Source organism: Phalacrocorax aristotelis, chromosome 14, assembly GCF_949628215.1.
Source record: "Phalacrocorax aristotelis chromosome 14, bGulAri2.1, whole genome shotgun sequence".
Classification (NCBI taxonomy): domain Eukaryota; kingdom Metazoa; phylum Chordata; class Aves; order Suliformes; family Phalacrocoracidae; genus Phalacrocorax; species Phalacrocorax aristotelis.
Genome location: NC_134289.1, coordinates 8,091,872 through 8,111,934, shown reverse-complemented (window position 1 = coordinate 8,111,934; position 20,063 = coordinate 8,091,872). Strand labels below are relative to the sequence as shown.

Below are 20,063 nucleotides of genomic sequence, written 5' to 3'. Positions count from 1 at the left end.
AGACAAATGTGAAAAGACCACTTCTTACTTCAGTCACAGCTTGAATTGATGCACCGTGCTTCAGAAGAAGTTCCATTACTTTTATTCTGTTCTTCTTGCAGGCAATGTGAAGAGGTGTGAAACCGTTCTGTAAATGAGAAAGAACATAGTTTTTGATACTGCATATGTCATAAAACCATAGAATTTGGTATGGAATTCGAATAAGACATTCCTCTTAACAAAATGCCTTCCAGATTTGTTTGGTTTCACTAAATTCTTCATGTAAAAGAGGAAATAAAACCTCTACAAAGATATATTTCATATAGCCAGTTTTAATTATGAAATATATTGCCCACTCAAATACCTTACTTTTTAAAAATTATCAACTATCTAAAACTATCAAAAACTTCATTTTTGTTTAAGTATATTCACTGTTAACTGGGTGAGGTTTTTTGCTGGAGTTTTTTTGGGGGTTCATTTGTTTTTCTTTTGACTTTTAGGAACGGCTGGTAAAAAAAGCACTTTACCATTACAAGCACTGGCATTTGGATCTTCTAAACTAGACTTACTGCTATTCTTTTTTTCATTCATTGCCTGCCAGTTTACTGTAATTAAAATTATTTTGCCCCTTCTTTAAAAAAAAATTCTGTGTGCAGCAGAGCGAACATTTGAAATTACTATTTTATTTGGTGTGAGAGGATACTACAGAAAACAAATAAAACAGGAAAATAAGCTGTCCGGAGCATCCACAACTGGTACAATAACATTAGTGCACTGAATGGTAATGCCACTCTGTATATTCATCAAAAAAGCCTTCACAGAACAGTTCTGAAAGCAGCTGACAGAACTGGTCCCTCAGAGCCGATCAAAATTAGCTTTTTTACCTACTATAAAGTCAAGAATATCATATGCTTTTGTAACGTGAGGTCAGTGCGATTGTCTGTTCCAGTTAAGCGTGAGCAGCTCTCAACTCTCTCCTTAGCAGCGGACAACGTCCAGGGTAAGCTCGGATGTGTTTCAGGGAAAAGAGAGCTCGAGCTCCAGATACTGCACTCAGGCTCCTACTTAATCATCCTGAGCGGGGATCGGGACAGAAATAAGAAGAAACACTAAAAGGTTTAAGGGAAAAAGAAATTTGTGGCTAGGCTACCAGACTGATGACCGGCCACTGCCAGCAACTCTGACAAGCTAAACCTGATGATGATTTGTTTATTTCAGAAGGCAAAAATAAATATTGCAGGCCTACAAGCCTCCCCACTTGTTGGTTCTAGAGAACAAACCCCACATATCACAATACCCTGACCAAAGACACCTGAAAATAGGTTGATCTGACACAAAGAACATAGGGGCTGAAAGAAGGAAATCTGTGAAGCCTGTGCTGTTTTCAAAAGAGTCGATCCCACCTGGCTCGTAGCATCATCTATGATTCTATCAGGCTGCGAAACCAACAGTCAACCCAATTAATGTCAGAACGTAAAATTGTTTAGAACAGTTATTGAAGAACAAATCAAAAAGACATTTTAAAAACAACAGATTGCAAGTATAATTTTGAACAAAATGCACTAACACATTCAATTTGTATGCAGTATAATTACACCAACAGATTTTGTTGCTGAAGTTGTTGCTAAAGTAGAAAGGCATATGACTCCACTGACATAATTATAAAATACGGTTCCATTATGGAACTCATTCCTCCTTTTTACTGTTTCACATTTTTGAGAGCTAATAAAAATTCCCTCAGTTTTAGGTGTTGCTGATTATTTTCTCTTTACAAACATTTAGAAAATGAGAATTCTCCCCACACCAAAAACTACAGCAATTATGCCTGCAGCTGCTTCATCTATTCAGAATCGTAACAAGCTACCAAGAGGCAAAAGTGCTAGTTACACTAGAAATTCATAAATCGCTGTCGACCACCCGTAAGCAAAGGTCTACTCTGATCGCGTGATATATTATTAACACACTGAACATCGAGCATCCTCTCCTGGGCTGCAGCAATACAACGTAGCCTCACTGTCAACCATCAGCAGCAGGCAGAAAACACCTCTCAAAGAAGTCTCACTGCAACTTTGGAAGGATGTTTAGCTGTGAATAGGAACCCGCTGGGTACTCACCAGTGCTTTGGCATTAGGATTAGCTTTCTTGTCCAAGAGAACCTTGGCAACTTTGTAGTGGCCACAGTGGGCGGCAACATGCAGCGCAGTCAGATAGTCATTAGTGACGTCATCTACAGGCACGTTGTGCTGAATCAAAAGCTGAACACAGTTTAGATGATCTCCTTGTGTTGCCATGTGCAACGGAGACAAACCGTTCTGTGAACAAAAAGACCCAACGCTGATGGGTTATAGGGTGCTCAGAGAAATTAACTCCTCTGCATTTTCTGAGAGCATTTGTTGTATGAAGCATTTTAGAAGCCCATAAAGCACCCAAATTAAACTTAACATGTTCAGTCTAACGAGGGTTCTTACTCCAGCAAAAGTCACGTGGGATTTGGAGCTTGTTTGGCTACAGTTTGTAGGCAGCTCTACCTTAAAAAAACCCCAGTCATACCATATCAGCAATGCTCTAAAAGTAGCTTATTTCAGGCAGCATAGCTCAGGTAAGTAGCTTGAGTTAATGAGTGATGTGAAGAACAGCACTTTGTGACTTTCAATACCCTAGCTAGGAAACGTGCTGTTTTTAAAAGCTGCATTACACTCACCACTCTAACATAGTCTGCATATACCAGGCATGAGGGAGCAGGTCAGAGCACCACCCAGTAATCACTGCAACCCCTCCACTAGTGCTTTCCTGTACCTGGGTTGTAAACACGCCTTACATCACATTACACACCTGTGTAGACCATTCTTCCCAGCCAGCATAGGTACAACAGCAAAAGTCTCAAGTGCTTTCTTTTTTTTTTCTTTTTCTTTGTGGTGTTCTTTTTTTTTTTCCCCCCTGAGTCTTTCTAATGCCAAAATTAGATTCAAGTGCAGGAGCTATTCTGGTAACACATGATAGCATGCAATCTATAAATGACTGACAGTACACTGTGTTTGCCATCACAAAGAAACTGACACTCTTGTTCACAGATACAGTGCCCTCATGTGACTGCAGTTAGCAAAGGCAAAGCAGCAATGTAAAACCAGCTGAGATCTCAGGCTTCCTGAAACAGATGATTTCTTTCTTCTCCCTTCCCATGACATATCATAACAGTAATGACAAACATTCAAAACGTACTTCCCTGTGGAAGTACACAGGGAAATAATTTTTAAAAGTGACATGGAAGAAGGATGGTGAAAGTAAGCAGGCTAATACTGTCAGAATTTGAAAGCAGTTTGCATTCTGTGCTGAGAAGCAGACATTCTTGGACACAGTTACATCTTCCAAGCAAGATTATCTCATGGGCATCTCACTTGTGATTTATGTTGGCTTGGATAAGCCTCTCTCCCATTCCCAAAGGTGACTACAACAATTATCTGCATGGAAGCTTGATGCTAGCAATGCATTTTAAATGTTTTCACCGTCTTCTAGGGTAGTTAAACAGTAGAATAAAAAAGAAAAAGATTAATTTCCCTCAGTCACCAAGCCTTCCTGACAACAGTTTATAACCAATGATGCTTTTTAGGTGATAGTGAAAAATCATGAAACTTCACACACTGTTCTGTTCCATATTTATTAGAAAGGTCCTTCAGGTGAAAAAGTGTCGTTCTTAGCCGTAACAGCCAAAAAACCACACTTATTTATGGAGTAAGAAATTGAGAAGGTGACGTGGGACTCCCTCATAGGAGAGACTTGTACAAAAGGTTGACACTGATGGAAAAGAAGGGAAGGATCAGAGCAGCCACACATCAATTTGGGGAAAATCAGCAAGATGCTTGACAAAAATCTGTCATGGGTGAGAAAAGTGCACCAACTAGCCAGACTTTACACAAAAGCACAAGAGAGAAGGCTGGATGCTAAAGAACTTGATGAAGACAAAATATCACTGGAGTACTGTCTTTTGTTGTAACCTAAACCAGAGTTGCTCTTAATTCTGTTGCAGTAGAAGATACTCTGCAATCTTATGCAAGTCACTTAATATTTCAATGCCTTTGTCTTCCCACTTTTCATACAAAAATATTACATATAACAGTGTTCTCCTGTCCCATATCCATGTTGTGAGAGACAATCCACCAATGACTGTAAGAAAGGACTTGGTACTTCAAGTTGGAGCCACTATATAAGCACAGTTATATTGCTGGTTTTATGAGGATTGCCAAGAAAACATTAAAAGGTCAAGTTGTTCAAGATTAATCAAAGATGTTGACAGTCACATGATACCATAAGAAAAAAAGAAAAATCAGAAAAGGATCACAGAAATGGAGTATCAAATGCCTGACTGCGCAAACATAAAATTGCCAGTGATCCATAGCTTATTCTGTAGCTGTGTCAAAGGACTTTAATCAGGGGAAGTGGCATTAACTCGGGGAGGGCAGGGTGGAGGGGGAAGAGAAGAATAAAAATGAAGAGTCAAACAAGCCTAGAAAAACAGTAATTAAAAGAGATGGAAATTTATACACAGAGGCATCACTTCGCACACAGAAAATCATTGACATACTCAGGACTAGAATTTGCGTTTCCTTTTGCTTTTAGAAAACCCCAGATAATCCACTAGGTCATTGCCTCCCCTGAAAATAAATGTAAGGTTTTTCCAGTGCAAAAAAGGGCCAGCACAACACTAAACAATCTTTAGCAGGAAATAGCTATCAAACTGCAGTTTGGTTATTCTTCTGGAAGAGTTTTATATAACCTCAGGAAGCTTTGTGAAGTTCAAATTCTTTCAAAGATGTGCCCTATTTCCAATAATATATGACTTAATTTGAAGGGAATGGAGCCACTTATGTTTGCAGAGGACAGTACTATGTAGTTTAGTGCCAAATGAATGGATTCATTAATGTCATTCAGAGGTACCTGTACTTCTTAGCTTACCTTCTGAAAACAGCAGAATTAACACATCAGAGGGAAACTCATGAAGCTCTGCACTTTCTTCTGTTCACTTTTTAACACGTAACATAGGTTTTTTGCTTCCAGAGAGGAGATCCATTTTGCTGGAGGTGTTTACATAAGCCTCTGCAGGTCAATGTCCAAAGTGTGTCTTTCAGCCTTGGTCTGTTTCAAACCCACTATCCCATGTTCCCATCTGCCTGATTTCAGCTAGTGAACTCTGGGCCAGGCTGTGTGAATCTCCTCAGGATGAGGAACAAATTCAAAACCCACAGGTCTTGAACAGCAGGTTAAGCTCAGGGATAACACCTGACAATACAAAATCCATGCAGCAAAAAAATGTAGTTCCTTAGGAGGGGTTCTCGTTTATGATGGTGGAAATCAAAGCAGTGGGATTTGCATTTTTTAAAGTAATTAACTGAGCTACCACCAGAGAGAGTGGAAGAGCCTTTCTCCCTGGAGTATGAGCTCTAGCCTCTGGAGCGGCAGCAGCGTGGAGATCTATCTGCTCAAGCAGGGGGGTTGGACAAGATAATGTCTAGAGGTGCCTTCCAACCCCTACCATTCTGTGAGTCTGTGATCTGTCCCAGTGGCTCCTGGACAGCCCCTTGCCATCTCCCGCTGCTCATGGAGTTTACAACTCAGGGCTGTGGGAGTCCATGGAAACTCCACATGCAAAGGATGGGTGGATCCTGTCTGTCAGATTACCCGTGATAGCACTTGCCAGTGACTCACTGAGCAGAGGAAAGCTGGTGCCAACCTCCCCAAACAAATGCTAAATATATTCCAGTAAGGGGGCAAAAAAAGAAAGGAAGAAGAGGGAGGAGAAAAGCAGAATATAGAAGGGCGCTGAGACAGAATAGGACAGGACGACAGAAGAGAGAAAAGAAATAACAGAAGGAAACAAGAAATGTTGTTGGAAATACATTGCTTACAGACTGAGAGAAAAAATGCAGTGGAAGGTTATCTTGGGAAAGAGTCTCAACAAACTGCTCAACCCAAATGTCAACCCTGAATGGGAAAGCCATGGATTGTAGTGGTGCTACAAAGCAGAGACCACCACCAGAAGAGTTCTGCGAAGTGTGCGCTTTAATGCCAGCCCTTGGGTCTAAAGCAATTTGCACACCCTGGCGCAGATGATTTGAAATTCCCATGAGTAATTTTGAATGATAAACTGTAGAGAGGTAGAATGTGGAGAAACTGGCAATCAGGCTAAATCCTAAGGAAATACGAGCTGTCTCTACAAAGAGACATTGCTCTATTTTTATCTCTTATCTCTACTCTAGCCTTAGGGTAATTTGGTGCAAGCTGAAAATATATTGTAATCACCATGTATTTATTCCAGGAGAGAGACAGAGATTTTCAACTACTGAAGTTCTGAGGGATAAGGTTACCATACATGCCTTTTTCGTTGGCACAGAAACCTTTTCTTGTGAATCTTGATTTAACGCATTTTACACATGCAGACATGCGCTACATACGGCGTTCACTTTGGAGATCTCCCACACAGTTACTTTAAATAGCTATGATATAGGAAAGTTATTGTCAAACCCTTAAATATATGAGACACGCAGAATTACATTTAAAAAAAAAAAAAGCGCAAGGATTATCCTGGCAGAAAACAGTGCCAGTTACCTTGGTTTTGGAAAGAATAGGGGCACCACGATCCAGCAGCATTTCTACAACTTGTTCATGGCCACTTCTTGCTCCACAGTGGAGGGGGGTCAACCCGTCCTGTGGGACACAAGCATTGTAATCAATTAGTTTCAGATGCAACAGAACCTTGTGCACTTTTGTAAAGACCTACCAAGTCCTAAGAAACTAATTCCCGCAGGACGCTGTTCTTCTGCAACTGAACAGCTGAACCTGTTTATTCAAATGGACAGAGTGCGTTTTGGCTCTGGTTTTATAAACATGTAGTCATATGAAATTGGTGCTCATGCAGTGGGCTACTTTGAGGGCCTCATTGTACAGGCTGTAAAGTGGTAAATGCACATAAAAGATGAGATGACACATCAGGTACTTTTTGCCTCCACGTCTTTGAGAAAACTGGGTCTTTCATTCGTCAGTATCCATCAAAGTCCTTTTGTCTGAGAGAAAAAAAAATAATCTTTCCTACTTAGTTTGACTTTTTTATTACACTGACTATAGGTGTACAGCAGATGAGAAAACCATCTTAATCCCAGGTGATAAAACTATGTTGGATTAACTTCATTCTCTTGTCATGTAGACCATACTTGTGTGGCTTCCAGCTGGTCTAGAGTCAAGGCATACTGTCAATACCTCTTTCAGAATAGTTGGCTTAGTAATAGTTATCATCATATTAAAAATACATTCCTGAAATAAGAGGCTTTTTTTAACATTAACAGAGTTATTCCAAACCAATTTGATTATTCTGTGACCTGTACCCTGTTTACAATACTCAAGTAACCTGCTGTACCTGAGTGCTATGATGAAAGATAGCACATATGCTTTCAACAACTGTGAGTAAAGTCACAGGGAACTTTTCAGTGCTGTGTGACAGCCCTTGCTACAGTTAGTAACGTCACAGTTTCAAGGAAAATAAGGAAGAAAGATTAATGTTTTCAGAATTAGTAAGAGCATACATTTGATTTGTTACAAGCAAAACAGATATGCAGGAGATACTGTCACACAGAAACAATATTGTATTTTCACTAAATATGTCAGAAGAGGAGCCTTTATAGGAAAGGTTGAAACTAATAAAGAAGAAATATAAATATTCATTAATTTTCCAAATACAAGTTATATAGGAAGCAGCCTTTTCCAGTGTCTTCCGGCACTCTTAAAAATATATACGCTGCATCGTCTAAAATCACATGATGCATGTCACATCATTTTTATGAAAAGGATTATCTAAAATTCCATCTCACACATCCTGTGCTTGCTACTTCATGTACATGCACTCCCTCTCTGTCTGTCTCTGTATGGTAGCAAGTACTATTAGGATACCTCCCTAGACATATTTTCCGTGCATAATTACAATATTCTTTCCTGATTATTCCTAAACCATTACACACTATGAGAACATCAACTTAAGGCTTGCAAAGCATAGAGGGCAGCCAGGGAGAGGGAGGCTGTGATTCAGAGCCTTACCCTCTCCTGCTTCTACTTCCTTGCCCTCTCCTAATAGGCTTGTGAAAGATAGCAGACAGAAATTGTTGTGATTAACTTTTCCTGCTAGTCTCATTTAAAACTGGTCTGGTTCTCACTGAGCATGTTCTTCCACCGGAACTAAGGCATATGTTTTTGACGTAAATGAAAAATTTTCATTCAGACTTAACTTGATCAGGACTCCGGGAGCCATTTGTTCATGCAAGATGAACACAGTTTGGCCCACTGTGTTCTTAGTGGCATCGCTGATGCTATTGTAATTTCTGCTTCTTTCCATTATTTCAGCCCATGCAATACAGGGAAGGGCATCTTGTTAAAAAATGATACTACACAAAATAAAGATGTATTGCTCAAAATATGTAAGTAAAGACAAAGAGAAAAGATATCAAAACCCATGAGGTGCCTTTATCAGCTGAGTTGCACATGTTTCACTGGACCTTCACAACACGTGTTTAAAAAAGATAATGCATATTTCCCATACGAGTAGTTTCCACTGGCAAGGGCATACTAAGTACTGAGCAGAATGCAAACAACAAACAAAAATATCCACCACACACACACAAAAACCCATGTACAGGAGAGAAAATAAAAACCAGCAAGGCTAGGTAACTAAAGACCTGCAGGCAGGAGCTGAAGATCATGTACAGTAGATTGTTAATTCTTTTTACTTTCCTACAATGATCATGTTCTCCAGGCACATCAAAGAAAGGTACTCTAGGAGATCAGGCAGAAAACTAAGTTAGGGAGCATTTTTCAGATTTTATGTCCCCCCAACTCGTTTCACAATGTGCATACAAAGCTCACAGAGAATGAGACAAATTTGGTCAACTTTGTGTGCTAGACTAAATCCTTAAGAACTACTTCAGTGCTCCCCAGAGCACAGTGCCCCAGCCGTCGCCCCAGTTTGCCCAGCTTGTGCCTACAGCTGACAAGGTTCCTGTGGCACTGGAGGCAGCAGGCAGTCATGCTTGGCCAGCTGGAGCTTGTTCTAGTCCGTACAGCAGTCACCACCACCAGATGCATCACACAACATGACACAACATTACAACATAATGTAGGTGCTTGTTGGGACAGCTGATCTGTAGCTATTGTTAAGATGATGTCAGGACTCCTACTGTAAAGAGCAAATACACTTGAAGACAGCTCATTTAGCTGGAGAGATCTTTTTTGTATTCTGAAAAGACACTGTCTATTCACCTGGCTTGGTTAATTGCGATACAGCACTAAAGAAATGTGCAGAGGCAATCTGAAACACAGATCACAAAGACTTTCCTTTAATAAAAGAATCTGAAATTAAAAGAGACTGCTCTGAACTCAGCAAAACTTCACTGATTTTGTCAGGAGATTTTCTAGTTGCTTATTTGCTGTTCATATAGACTATACTATGTGAAGCGTAAAATATACTACTTGTATTAGGAAGCAAACTTGCCTTAATATGATAGTCTGCAGTGGCTCAGAAAAACCATTACAAACCATTATGACAATAATCTGCAGATTAAGGGCTCTCTAAGTATGTGCTGACATGATAAATCATATCATCTCTATTATCTATCCCTCCAGAGGGCCTGAGAGCAGCTCCAGCAAAGCCAGGAGGACAACAGGAGGAGTTCTGCTTAGGCGCAAGCTTCCCGTAAGCATTGCACACCAATCTCTGGGGCTGCTGCTCTTTCTTTAGCTTTTATTTCACACTCCCCAAATAAATGAGATCTAAGTGCTGTTTCTGGTCGCTGTTGAGACTCAGATACCTGTGTAGTTCCCTGATCTTATTACATTGGGGTCACAACTGGCTCGAGGTTAGCAGACGAAGGCAGTTGAGCCTCCCTGCTGCAGTGTGTTTCCCTGCCGCCACATGTGGCTCTAAGAGACCTCTGAGCAGCACGGGTAAGCATGAACCAGCCTCCCTGTGCTCCCCAGCTACCCCTTCCCTGTCAACGCCCACCCAGGATTTTCCCCACAGGATTTCCTCTGGGCTGTACCCCAAATCCATGGCAGCCTCAGTACCACAGCTCTCACATTGGTGAGCATCAGCTTCTAACCTGGTCTATGAGCGATGAAATTAAGCACAACAGCAAGTTAAAACTTTACTGTGATGCAAATATTCAGCAAGAGCTTGTCAGACTTTGAGCCAAACTCCAGAGCCTGTCCATGGCCTCGGCAGGAGTGTGCCAGGCACTCCACTCCCCTGAGCCGGAGGTAGAAGGCATGCTTCCCCCAGGGGAGCAATTACTGCTGCCTCTACCCACTGCTGCTTACTGAGTCTCCATGCATGTGGTTCAGCCTAGCAGGACTCTCCATCTCATGGCCCCTCCATGCTCTAAGTCTCCTGAATCCTTCACTTTGTTGGCACTATTGCAAACTGTCCCTTCTGTACAATAGGGCAACAGATGAGGCTTGCTCTTCCTACACATGCAAAATCCACTTATAGTGCCACGTCAGTGTTATCCCTGCAGTTATTTTGTATCTTACTACATGTGGCTTTTCTGGAGCAGCTTATGTATGATCTGATGCATCTTAAAAGAGCATATCCCATATGTTTTCATGCAGATAAGAGTGCTGGCCTGTTATTTTCCTGCAAAATCAGTAGAATGAAGATTACAAACACTTATCGTTAATCCAGGCTAAAACATGCTTTCTCCCTGCTTCAGACACAAATTCACTTTGGCATATACAGTGTTAGACAGCCAAAGCAAATCAAGCTAATTTAATCAACCGCTCTAATTAAACTTTATTTTTTTAAAGTCTTTTCTGGAAGACAGAGAAAAAGTAATTAGAGCAACATTCCGTAAACATGTTACATGAGGCATTAATCGGCCTTTGCTTAGAATGCTAGTTAAAAACCCGTATGATAAAAGTTGCCCAGGATGGACAAAAGCAGCACATAGTTCTTGAGGAACACCCTTAAGAATTCAGTACAAAGCTCCGCATACCAGCTGCTAGACATCTCACACAGAAAAAGGACAGAGAAAAGATAAACAGCTGGTTAAAATAAACAATGCAACATAAACATGAATTAAAATGAAAAAAGAAAAGATTGCTGAGCCTTAAAATAGTTGTAAGATCATTTTTGGAAATAACCTCATATGCTCACACATTATCTGAACTCCTAACTACAGTTTGCAGGTGTGCAACAATATTTATGGTGCTCAACAAACCCTAGTCTAATAAATATAGAGCAACTGGGAGCCCATGGATGACTTTTACAATAATTTAAACAGGATAAGGATTTGGCCCTTCATGTTAACCTTTTGTGCCGTACTTCAGCGCTGCAGTTTCCAGGACCATCTGCCAGCAGCAAACACAAATGGCTCATGGAAATGACTAAGGAAAAGAAATCATTACCCCAACTTATTTAATGCTCAGGAAAGGCTTTATGTGAATTTATCTATAAAATGAGTAGGTTTGTGAAAAATAAAAATAGACGTTACGAGGAGCATCTTTCCAGTACCCCATACAGAAAATGGATTGCAGGAACAGATCACAAAACCACAGCTGAATAGCTAAATCTGTCCCATCTAAGAGTCAGAGTAGGGAATCCTGGCCCAGTTAGTATTTGGTAACAACACAAAACAGTATCTTCTGCATATTCATTTAAAGGTTAATTACAGACCTGATAAAGGAGAAACAAAGGCCTAGGAATTTCTGCCTCTGAGCAAACAAAACAAGCAATTTTCAAGAAATTTTGTCCTTTCACATGTGTACAGAACCTTTGCCATTCACCTTTAGGGAGGTATTTTGTGTTCCATAAGCAACATTTGCATTAAATAGTATCATGGTGTCCAAGACAAAAAACTATTTTAATCAAACACAAAAAAAATCTGTTCACCTCTTTAAAACCTCTTAAAAAAAAAAAAAAGAACTCTCACATTTATAACTCTTATAATAGGCACTTCGCTTATTTTCACGTGCAAATCCCATCTGCTTATTAAGTTGTGTGAGCACCCAGCACCCACGCCTGCCCCTCACAGAGCACCGCAAGGCTGGGCTCTGACTGGACACCCAGCTGATAGGCATGACTTGGCACATGTATCAGAAAGGACAGCCTTGGCTGCTCTTTGCATTTCAATACATTCAGTAGTAGTGATGCTGTTGCAAAAGGATATGACTGAAGCTTTTGTCATCCTGTGTTTTCGTAAGGCCGTTCTGTGTCTGGGACATCAAAAAAGGAATGGTGCTTAAAAAAAATGAAATGACTACAAAGTTGACATACCTCAGTTGTTCTGCCTTGGAAAACAACATTGGGTCAGGTAGGAATAACAAGAGAGATTTAGCAGGAACGCCTGTTATAACAGCTCACAGCAATTAATATTTGCTATTGAATATTAGAACTAGGTAGATGCTCTTGAAGCAATGTCCTTTTTTCATCTAGTACTACATTACTCTCAGCCCTCTGTGGCTTCTATTGATTTGTAAACCCATCCTGATCTACTCCAGCCATGCCCTTCCCTTTTCTCGATCACGCAGCTGTCTACTCAGCTCAAGAAGTCTCAGCAGAGGCACACGCCGCCCAGACCACAGGCTGGTAAACCCTTGCCAGGATGAGTCAGTGCTGCCGGGAGCAAAACTTCCACTTAGTCACTAACTGCCAGAAAATGATGCCTCTGGTAATGCCAGAGAAGTGCAACGATGAGTGACACTTGTGGAGCACAAGCAGGAGAAGTTATGCCAATCCCTTCTGATTTATGGAGAGGATGGGTGTTTGGGGAAACAGGCAGTCTCTGGGGGAAGCCAGAAAAAACAAACCACGACGTTGTGAACTGCACTTATCCACTGACTTTTGCCTCACTGGGAAGATCTGCCAGACTCAGGAGCTGTTTCTGCCCTCTTCCTGGATCCTGCTTCCGTCCCAGCCTGTATTTTTAGTTACATAAATCATCCTAATGTCTGACCCTGGAGCCTGTGATACAGAAAATGAAGCAGATCATGAATTTTCATAATTAAAAGAAAAGACCAAGCTGGCCTCCAACTACTTAAAGTAGTGCTCCCCAATATTTTGGCTGCAGTGGGACATATAAATGCTTGCGATGAGGAAGCAGATAGTCCCTTGCCACATCCCTTTCTCCCTGCTCTGACCAAATGCGCATCTGTCACATCGCCAAAATGTGGCCCTCCCCACCACATGGTAGGCCCACGGCCCTCAGCCTGGCAGCCCCCACATAGCACGTAGGAGGCTGGTTTTTTAGTCCAGAAATTATACCCACTGGTCACATTATCCATGAAAAGTTGTCTCTTCCCTAGTCCCCAATTAGAAAAACCAGAAATATTTTACAAGGAAATAGAGTGACTTCTAAAGACAAAATGGAAGAACTACTAAAGAAAAACATGTGGAGAAAGTGAAGAGAAAATAAATTGACCCAGTTCCTGAATTTGCTACAGAAATAAAAAATACAAATGTGCCTCAAGAAGCACTGCAGAAAATCTCAGAGGCTGCTGAAACACTGGAAAACCAATCAGAAAGCTGTGGATACAGTAATAACTACAGAAAAAAAGATTCTTAGGTTATACCTTTGTTTTTTTTAGAATGATTCTGGTGGAAATTATACAGAATAATTAAAAATGGAAGATGGATAGGTAAAATAAGCTAATATTTCAGGAAAATTACAGTTGTCAAAAAGTTACAGGCACCACCCCTGAAGGTTGCCTCATGTGCACAGGATCGTGTTGCAGAGGCTGCCACGACAGCCCACAGCAGCACTAGTTCTAGGTTTACTTCCAAACGCTTGAATTTTCTTCCTTTCTGCCACTTTGTACGTAAATAAAATATCCCTAAACTGATTTGACCGGGTTTTAACTACAGCTCTTCGATATAACCATATGCACTGAGCTTTTAAGTCACTCAGCAGCTCGAGTCAGGTGTCGACCTGATGGAAGCCACCACTACGCCCAGCACACTTGCTGGCAAATCCAAGGCAGCAGTTAAGCTCCCAGTCAGACAGAGGCACAGCTGCACGAGAGTCAGCAGCAGCATCGTGCCCTGTGCCACTGCCCTGTGGATAATGAAAGGCAAACACACACGGCAGTTCGAAGTTACTTTTTTAGCATTCAAAATCTGAAACATTTGAATTGAATTCTTGTCTTTTAATATTTGTCTGTACATTCACCTCTACCCCCAAGTAGCTAGAAGCAGCTCCTAATTAAATGCTCTACAGAGAACAAGGAAAATTGTTGGTTCTGAGCTTTGCCATACCTGGTGTTTCACACATTGCTTTAAGAGATGTAAATTGTTAGCATCCTACTGCAACCATTTTATAAAAAAAGAAATGCAGTGCAGCTATGGTAGCCTGCCAGGAAGATGAACGATTTAAGCTGTACAGCAGCTAACAGGTTAGAGGCAAGAATTCCCGTCACTCACAGCATTCACATTTAAGCTTACCCTTGTTTTGGCATCAATTTTCGCTCCTCGATCAAGTAGGAGTTTGACCATATTTGCATTTCCCCTCTTCGATGCAACATGTAATGGCGTGATATCATTCTGTGGAAGGAAAAAGCCATGAAAGTAAATATCCATATATCTTTCTTTCATGAACTCTGTGATCAGTTTGCTCACAGAATGAATTATGCCCAATTTGCTAAAGCGTAACAGCTTTGTTTCCCTGGGAGCATGAAAGCAAAGGGAAGCTGTGTTTATCCACATATGTGAATTACTGGCCTTATACCTCAATGTATATATTATGAAGACAAACATTTGAGTTGTGGTTGAAGTCATAAGATGATAGGATTGTGACTCAGTTCTCAGCTTTTGTATAAGACTCAAATTTATGCAATTTTACTGACTAAACCCTAGCAATTTCATGCAGCTATGGTTCTTTCTGAGCGTGTAACGATAAGGATTCACACCTCACAACTTCAGTGGCCATGTAGGAGCCATAGAAAAATAAATAAAACCATTACATCTGTAGGTCTAATTCAAATGCAACAAGATGCCAATGCTCTTTATTTCTGAACATTATCAGCAAACCCTGAAAGCCTCGTAAGCACCTTCGTTTCAATTACATCGCTAACTTAATCTACGGAATTTGTTCCTCGCACCGATGTAATGCTGCACGGCAAGCGAGACCGCGAATGCGCGCATACGCCTCCCGGAGCTGCGCATCGGCGCCGCGCATCCAGGGCGGTTACACAACCACTGCCTGCGCACACAAACACGCTGCTTTAACAGGAGGTAGCTAGGATGATTCTTCATGCTCTGCCGAATCTTTTATCCTGTGGTGTGCGAAGGCCACATCCTGCATGTATTTGATCATATGGAGCCAAGCAAAAATAAAAGGATTTAAACAGAGCGTGCAGCTACAGTATGAAGACGAATAGAATTTTAAAGAACGTGTTTCTGCCCGTTCAGGGGCAGCACAAACAGCTGGCTGCGTAAAACCAGCTTCCCCGTGACTGAGCAGAAAGCAGCGAATTTGAGCGAGCACATGTCCGATGGCTGACTGAGTCGGAAAGGCAGCCGTCGCCTGGAATAGCTGGGGAGCGGTACGAGTGGCTTGCCTGGCCAACAGACCGTTCAAGAGTGCTTCCTCAAAACTGCAGGTGAGCAGAGCGATAGAAACCCAGCACTGAAAAAAGATCCCCTCTCAGATGTGACAAGCTGACTCACAGCTTAATAATAATGCTGAGTACCTAATGCAGTATGCTATATTTTAATTTACACACAATTTACCATGAAGCTAATGCACAGCTACTAAAAAGTACTAATTAATATTATCACAGAGGTAAAATATATTTTAGCAAGATGACAGAGCTTCTTTCTCCAATATTAATGATCATTAGAGCATCTAAGCGACTACTATTCCAGGGAGGCTTCTCATTTCTTTAAAAAACCAAGTAAAACAAAAATGATACATATCACATTTAACAAATAGTGTGCTATACCTGGTCTTCCCAGGCATGTAAAGCTGTGGGATTGCTTAACTTACAATATGTGAATTGGTTTTGAAAAAAAGAATTCATTCTATTTGACTGGGAATTGACCTTGGCTATAATATGGAGTCAGCATATTACTGTATCAGCCACAAAGAGGACAGAGAAAAAGAGGGAAGACAACTATGAGGAGATACTTTCTGCTTTTCCTCTCTTCCCAGGAAGAAAGATGTTACCGAGGTCAGAGGGGAAAGAGAGATGAATTCTACTCTCCTGAGAAAAGAACAGTGAAAGAAATAACTTCCATCCCTTCAGGTAAAGGGTACTGCAGGTAATTTAGACTGAAGTGTCTCCATTTTCTGCTTGCAGGGGTTGATGGGCAAAGAGGTTAACTCAGTCTAATAGACCTTAGTGCCCTGTTAATACATTACTACTAATAATTTACTATATCATACAGAGAGTAGAAGAAATGCCTTTTCTAAGCATCAACGAAGCAATGGAGGAGGAAGGGACAGCATTACAAAAGGTAGGACAAATACCTCTCAAAAGTCTGGTTCTCATTCGTCTTGACACCGGGCTAAATCAGTCTAGTGCAGCACAAGGGAGGGTATAATCGCATAAGAACATGCACTTTGTATCTAATTCTTTACCAGTCCAATCGTTCAAAAGCTCCTGTTGCCTTAACCTGAAGAAGAGTTGATTCTAGAGTGGATGAACGAGCTCTGGCAGATGCACACCTCAACTCCAAAATATATGACTTCCACTTAGTAATCAAGGTTTAGGTCACACTGCTTGCTTGCAACAGGTGTGTGTGTGGGGGGAATCCACTTTCATGGCAAAAAAGGAGTCCTGTTCAAATGATCTTCAAATTTCTGGTTAGTACTGAAACTTATCAGGACCTGGTCCCTGTGCAGTTCTCTCCCAGCTTCAGACAGGGTGCAACCACACTGGCTGGGAACATGGGCAAATTCTCCAGCACCTAATAAGGACTGAGCTCACTTCTGCAAGCTGGAGAGCTAGCAGACCATCTTTCCTCCATTTGATCACCTGTCTTTATGGAAAACATATACATTTAATGTCTCTAGAATCTTGAAAACAACCAATCTTTGTTGAAAATAGGCAGCAAGTTCACATTAGGAAGAGGTGGATGGATAAAGAATGCGGTCACCTCAGACAGTTTGTTAGGAAAATGAACTACACACAGCTACCCTGAAATAAAAAATTGAGCAGGAAGAATCAAGCAAATGAAACCCTAACATGCCCAGTGAAATATCTGTCCTTACGGATGATCAAACTCAGCTCCTCTTTCCTGGGAAAAGAGCACTGCAGCACTCACTCTCTGGGAAGGAGGATGCTGTTTTTGTCATACTCTACTAACCTATTCAGGCAGTTCATAAAAAGAATTAAGAGACAAAGAAGAAACAACATGTTTAGCCTTATTCAGCTGTACCAGCTCAGGGAAACACTGTGGGGAAATGAAGAGGGGGGGAAAAAAAGAGGGGGCATGTCTCTATTCAGAATTTGATTTTGCCATTTAGCTATTTGAGCTTTTATTGGTAGAGAACAATATGAAGTAATAATTCTGCTGGCTGAGAGTTCTGACTCCTGAACAGATGAGGAGAGGCATTATGTGAATGCTTCCATAATTGCACACTGAAGTTTAGGGCAAGCAACTTGGCTTTGGTCAATACTATGTTGTGTCAAGGCTTAGAATTATACCTAGATGCATCATGCATATGGGCCCTTCCCACCTCTCATCTGACAGTTAAAGTGAACTGAGAAGTAAATAAACCCCAGACATCATCATTATTGTTTCTGATGGCAAAACGTAAAGGAAGCAACTCAAAATCAAGTTGTTTGTACTTGTCTCAAGAAACTAGAGATAAAAAAAGCTTCATAATATATGCAGCTTGGGTGTAGTTTTTTAACACTAAAACTGTGGTATCAGCAAACAATATAGCCACCAAATGTAAAGTTCTGAATTCTCCAGTAAATCAACAGCATCTGCTGTCTTTTCAGTCTATTTTTATCTGTTTGATCTCCTATAAATTTCTCCCTTTGTTCATAAGATAGAATAGTAAATGAGGAAAATTTTGAAGATGTTTTTCTGTAGTTATAAAGCTGAAATGCCTTCAAAAAGTTGCCATTGAAAGATGCGGTTCAGACCTAGAATGTCTGTTGGAGTGCTTCTTGTCCTTGCTGTTGAAATCGCAAATGCTGGGTAATGTCTCAGGTAGACCCCTCGGCACTGAGATCCAACCTGCCATTCAGCTTGAGAGTTAACAAAGTCTACAGGGAATATCAAACAATTTGTGAGGATAGCAACCTAAAACTATGCAATAAAATGCTCATAGGATTATGACCTAGCTGGCTTTCCTCTCCCCCTTGGCAGATTTCCTGTGATATATGTCTTGAAGTACACTGAAACTATATAGCTCAAAGTGTATATACCTCACAACATTCTGGATGGCTGTTTTCCCTTCATCTCTATCCGTCACCTGCTGCAGCCACCACCCTCTCACACAGGGCCTGTGCCTTCCTTCGGAGTCTCACAACATCCAGAAATACGATGGGTGAAGAGTGACCTGCTTTTCCATTCAGTGCTTTCTGCTTGTGCCTGATCAGAGGAAGCACTAAGCCCTTTCAGCTGCATCTCTCTGTCTACAGCATCACATGAAAATTTAAAAAACTTTGAGTTACACTGTGCTGAGCAATAAGCCACCTACATTTCCCATCTGAAATGAGATCAGCTCCCCTCTGACACATGGCGTTATCCATCACAGTTCACCAGGGTAGTCAGAATCACTCTGTGCTATTACAAATCAGCAACACAAATAGTTAGGAAGTCAGAAGAAAATAGGGAAGAACTTAAAATTGACAGAGTAAAAACATGGTACATCTTGTAGTTTTATTTTAGTGCATTTAGAAAATGAAGAATTCTCCCTGGTTCCTGGTGTGATGTACTGTCCTATGGGATTGCCTCGTTCTCCCATCAGACTGAGTTTACAAGCATAAGGATGCCAATAACAAACAAGAAAAGTAAATGTTTGCACCTTGCACTTAGCTTAAAAAAAAAGCACACAAAAAACAGAGCAAACCTGTCCTAGTCATGTGCTGTATTGTTTTAAATGCTGATCATGTCGGGACTGCGAAGACCCATTGCCAGCTTCATGGGGACTTGATATTTCTCCTCACTACCAACGAGAGAGCTTATCTCTCTCCGAGCTCTCCTCCCAGCCCCTCAGTGGAGAGTAGCTTTAATCACAAAATTCTCATTTTTTTATCTTTGATTAAAAAACCCCAATGCCAGTTTCTTACCAAAACGTTAATTTTGGCATTTAGTAAGATTGTCCTTCTCAGTTCTCAAGTGAGAGCAGACTCTGGGAAGAGCTTAATACTGACAAAGAACGTGTGAATTAAACAGAAGCTGAAAATAGCTAGCCTGCTAAAGCAGAAATTTCCTGTACAGACTGGAAAATCCCTCCATCATTAGGGGTTCTTAAGGAAAAAGCATGATGTTGGTTCGTGCGTGTCGTATACTGGAATTGTCATCAACCACACTGCGTGGATATTACCACCATTACCAGTTCCTGAAGATATGGTAAGATTGTCATATGCAACTGCACAGCTACATCAACATGTTGTATATGAAAACACTCAATATTCTTTCCTTCTGTGTGTTTCAGGTGCAATTCAGAACTGGAGCTACAACACAGCAGGACTCCTGCAGAGAAAACTCTTCTATTTGAGTAGCAGTTATGGGGTTCACTGAGACTTGTATAGGACTTCCAGGAATTAAAGAAATTATAGGTACAAACACAAACATACAATCAGATGCTTTCCAGGAAACCTTATAACAGTGCATAATTTTTCAGCTTTTTTCTGCTCTACTTAATAAGTCTTCTATTGTGCTAATTTAGTTCCCGAATACTTATATACTTCTCTTTCTTCAGGCTTGTGATGTATAAAATGAATCCTGGAAGAAAAGAAGGAAGAGTATAGCAAGGAGCTGTTATGGCAAACTACCACTAGGGAAATAAAAAGATGTTTTTCTCTTATGTTACTGTCACTTCCATATTGCCTGCTCTTTTTGATGGGCTAATCGTGTTCTGCTCCTCAGCCTCAGGGTC

At 40.9% G+C, this 20,063-nt stretch overlaps 1 protein-coding gene across 6 annotated transcripts in view; it reads right to left on the bottom strand.

Moving 5' to 3' along the window:
* The window catches only part of ANK3 (ankyrin 3), a 375,938-nt gene that overhangs the window by 110,439 nt on the left and 245,436 nt on the right, over positions 1 to 20,063 (bottom strand). For 5 of the 6 annotated variants that reach the window (XM_075109653.1, XM_075109651.1, XM_075109649.1 and 2 more), the window contains 4 exons: positions 14,447 to 14,545; positions 6,580 to 6,678; positions 2,094 to 2,291; positions 29 to 127 (listed from right to left, as the gene is read on the bottom strand). In XM_075109653.1, the coding sequence (XP_074965754.1) occupies positions 29 to 127; positions 2,094 to 2,291; positions 6,580 to 6,678; positions 14,447 to 14,545 (495 nt within the window). Of the gene's footprint in view, positions 1 to 28; positions 128 to 2,093; positions 2,292 to 4,929; positions 5,023 to 6,579; positions 6,679 to 14,446; positions 14,546 to 20,063 lie in introns of those variants that run through there. The other variant, XM_075109654.1, reaches the window with a different exon arrangement.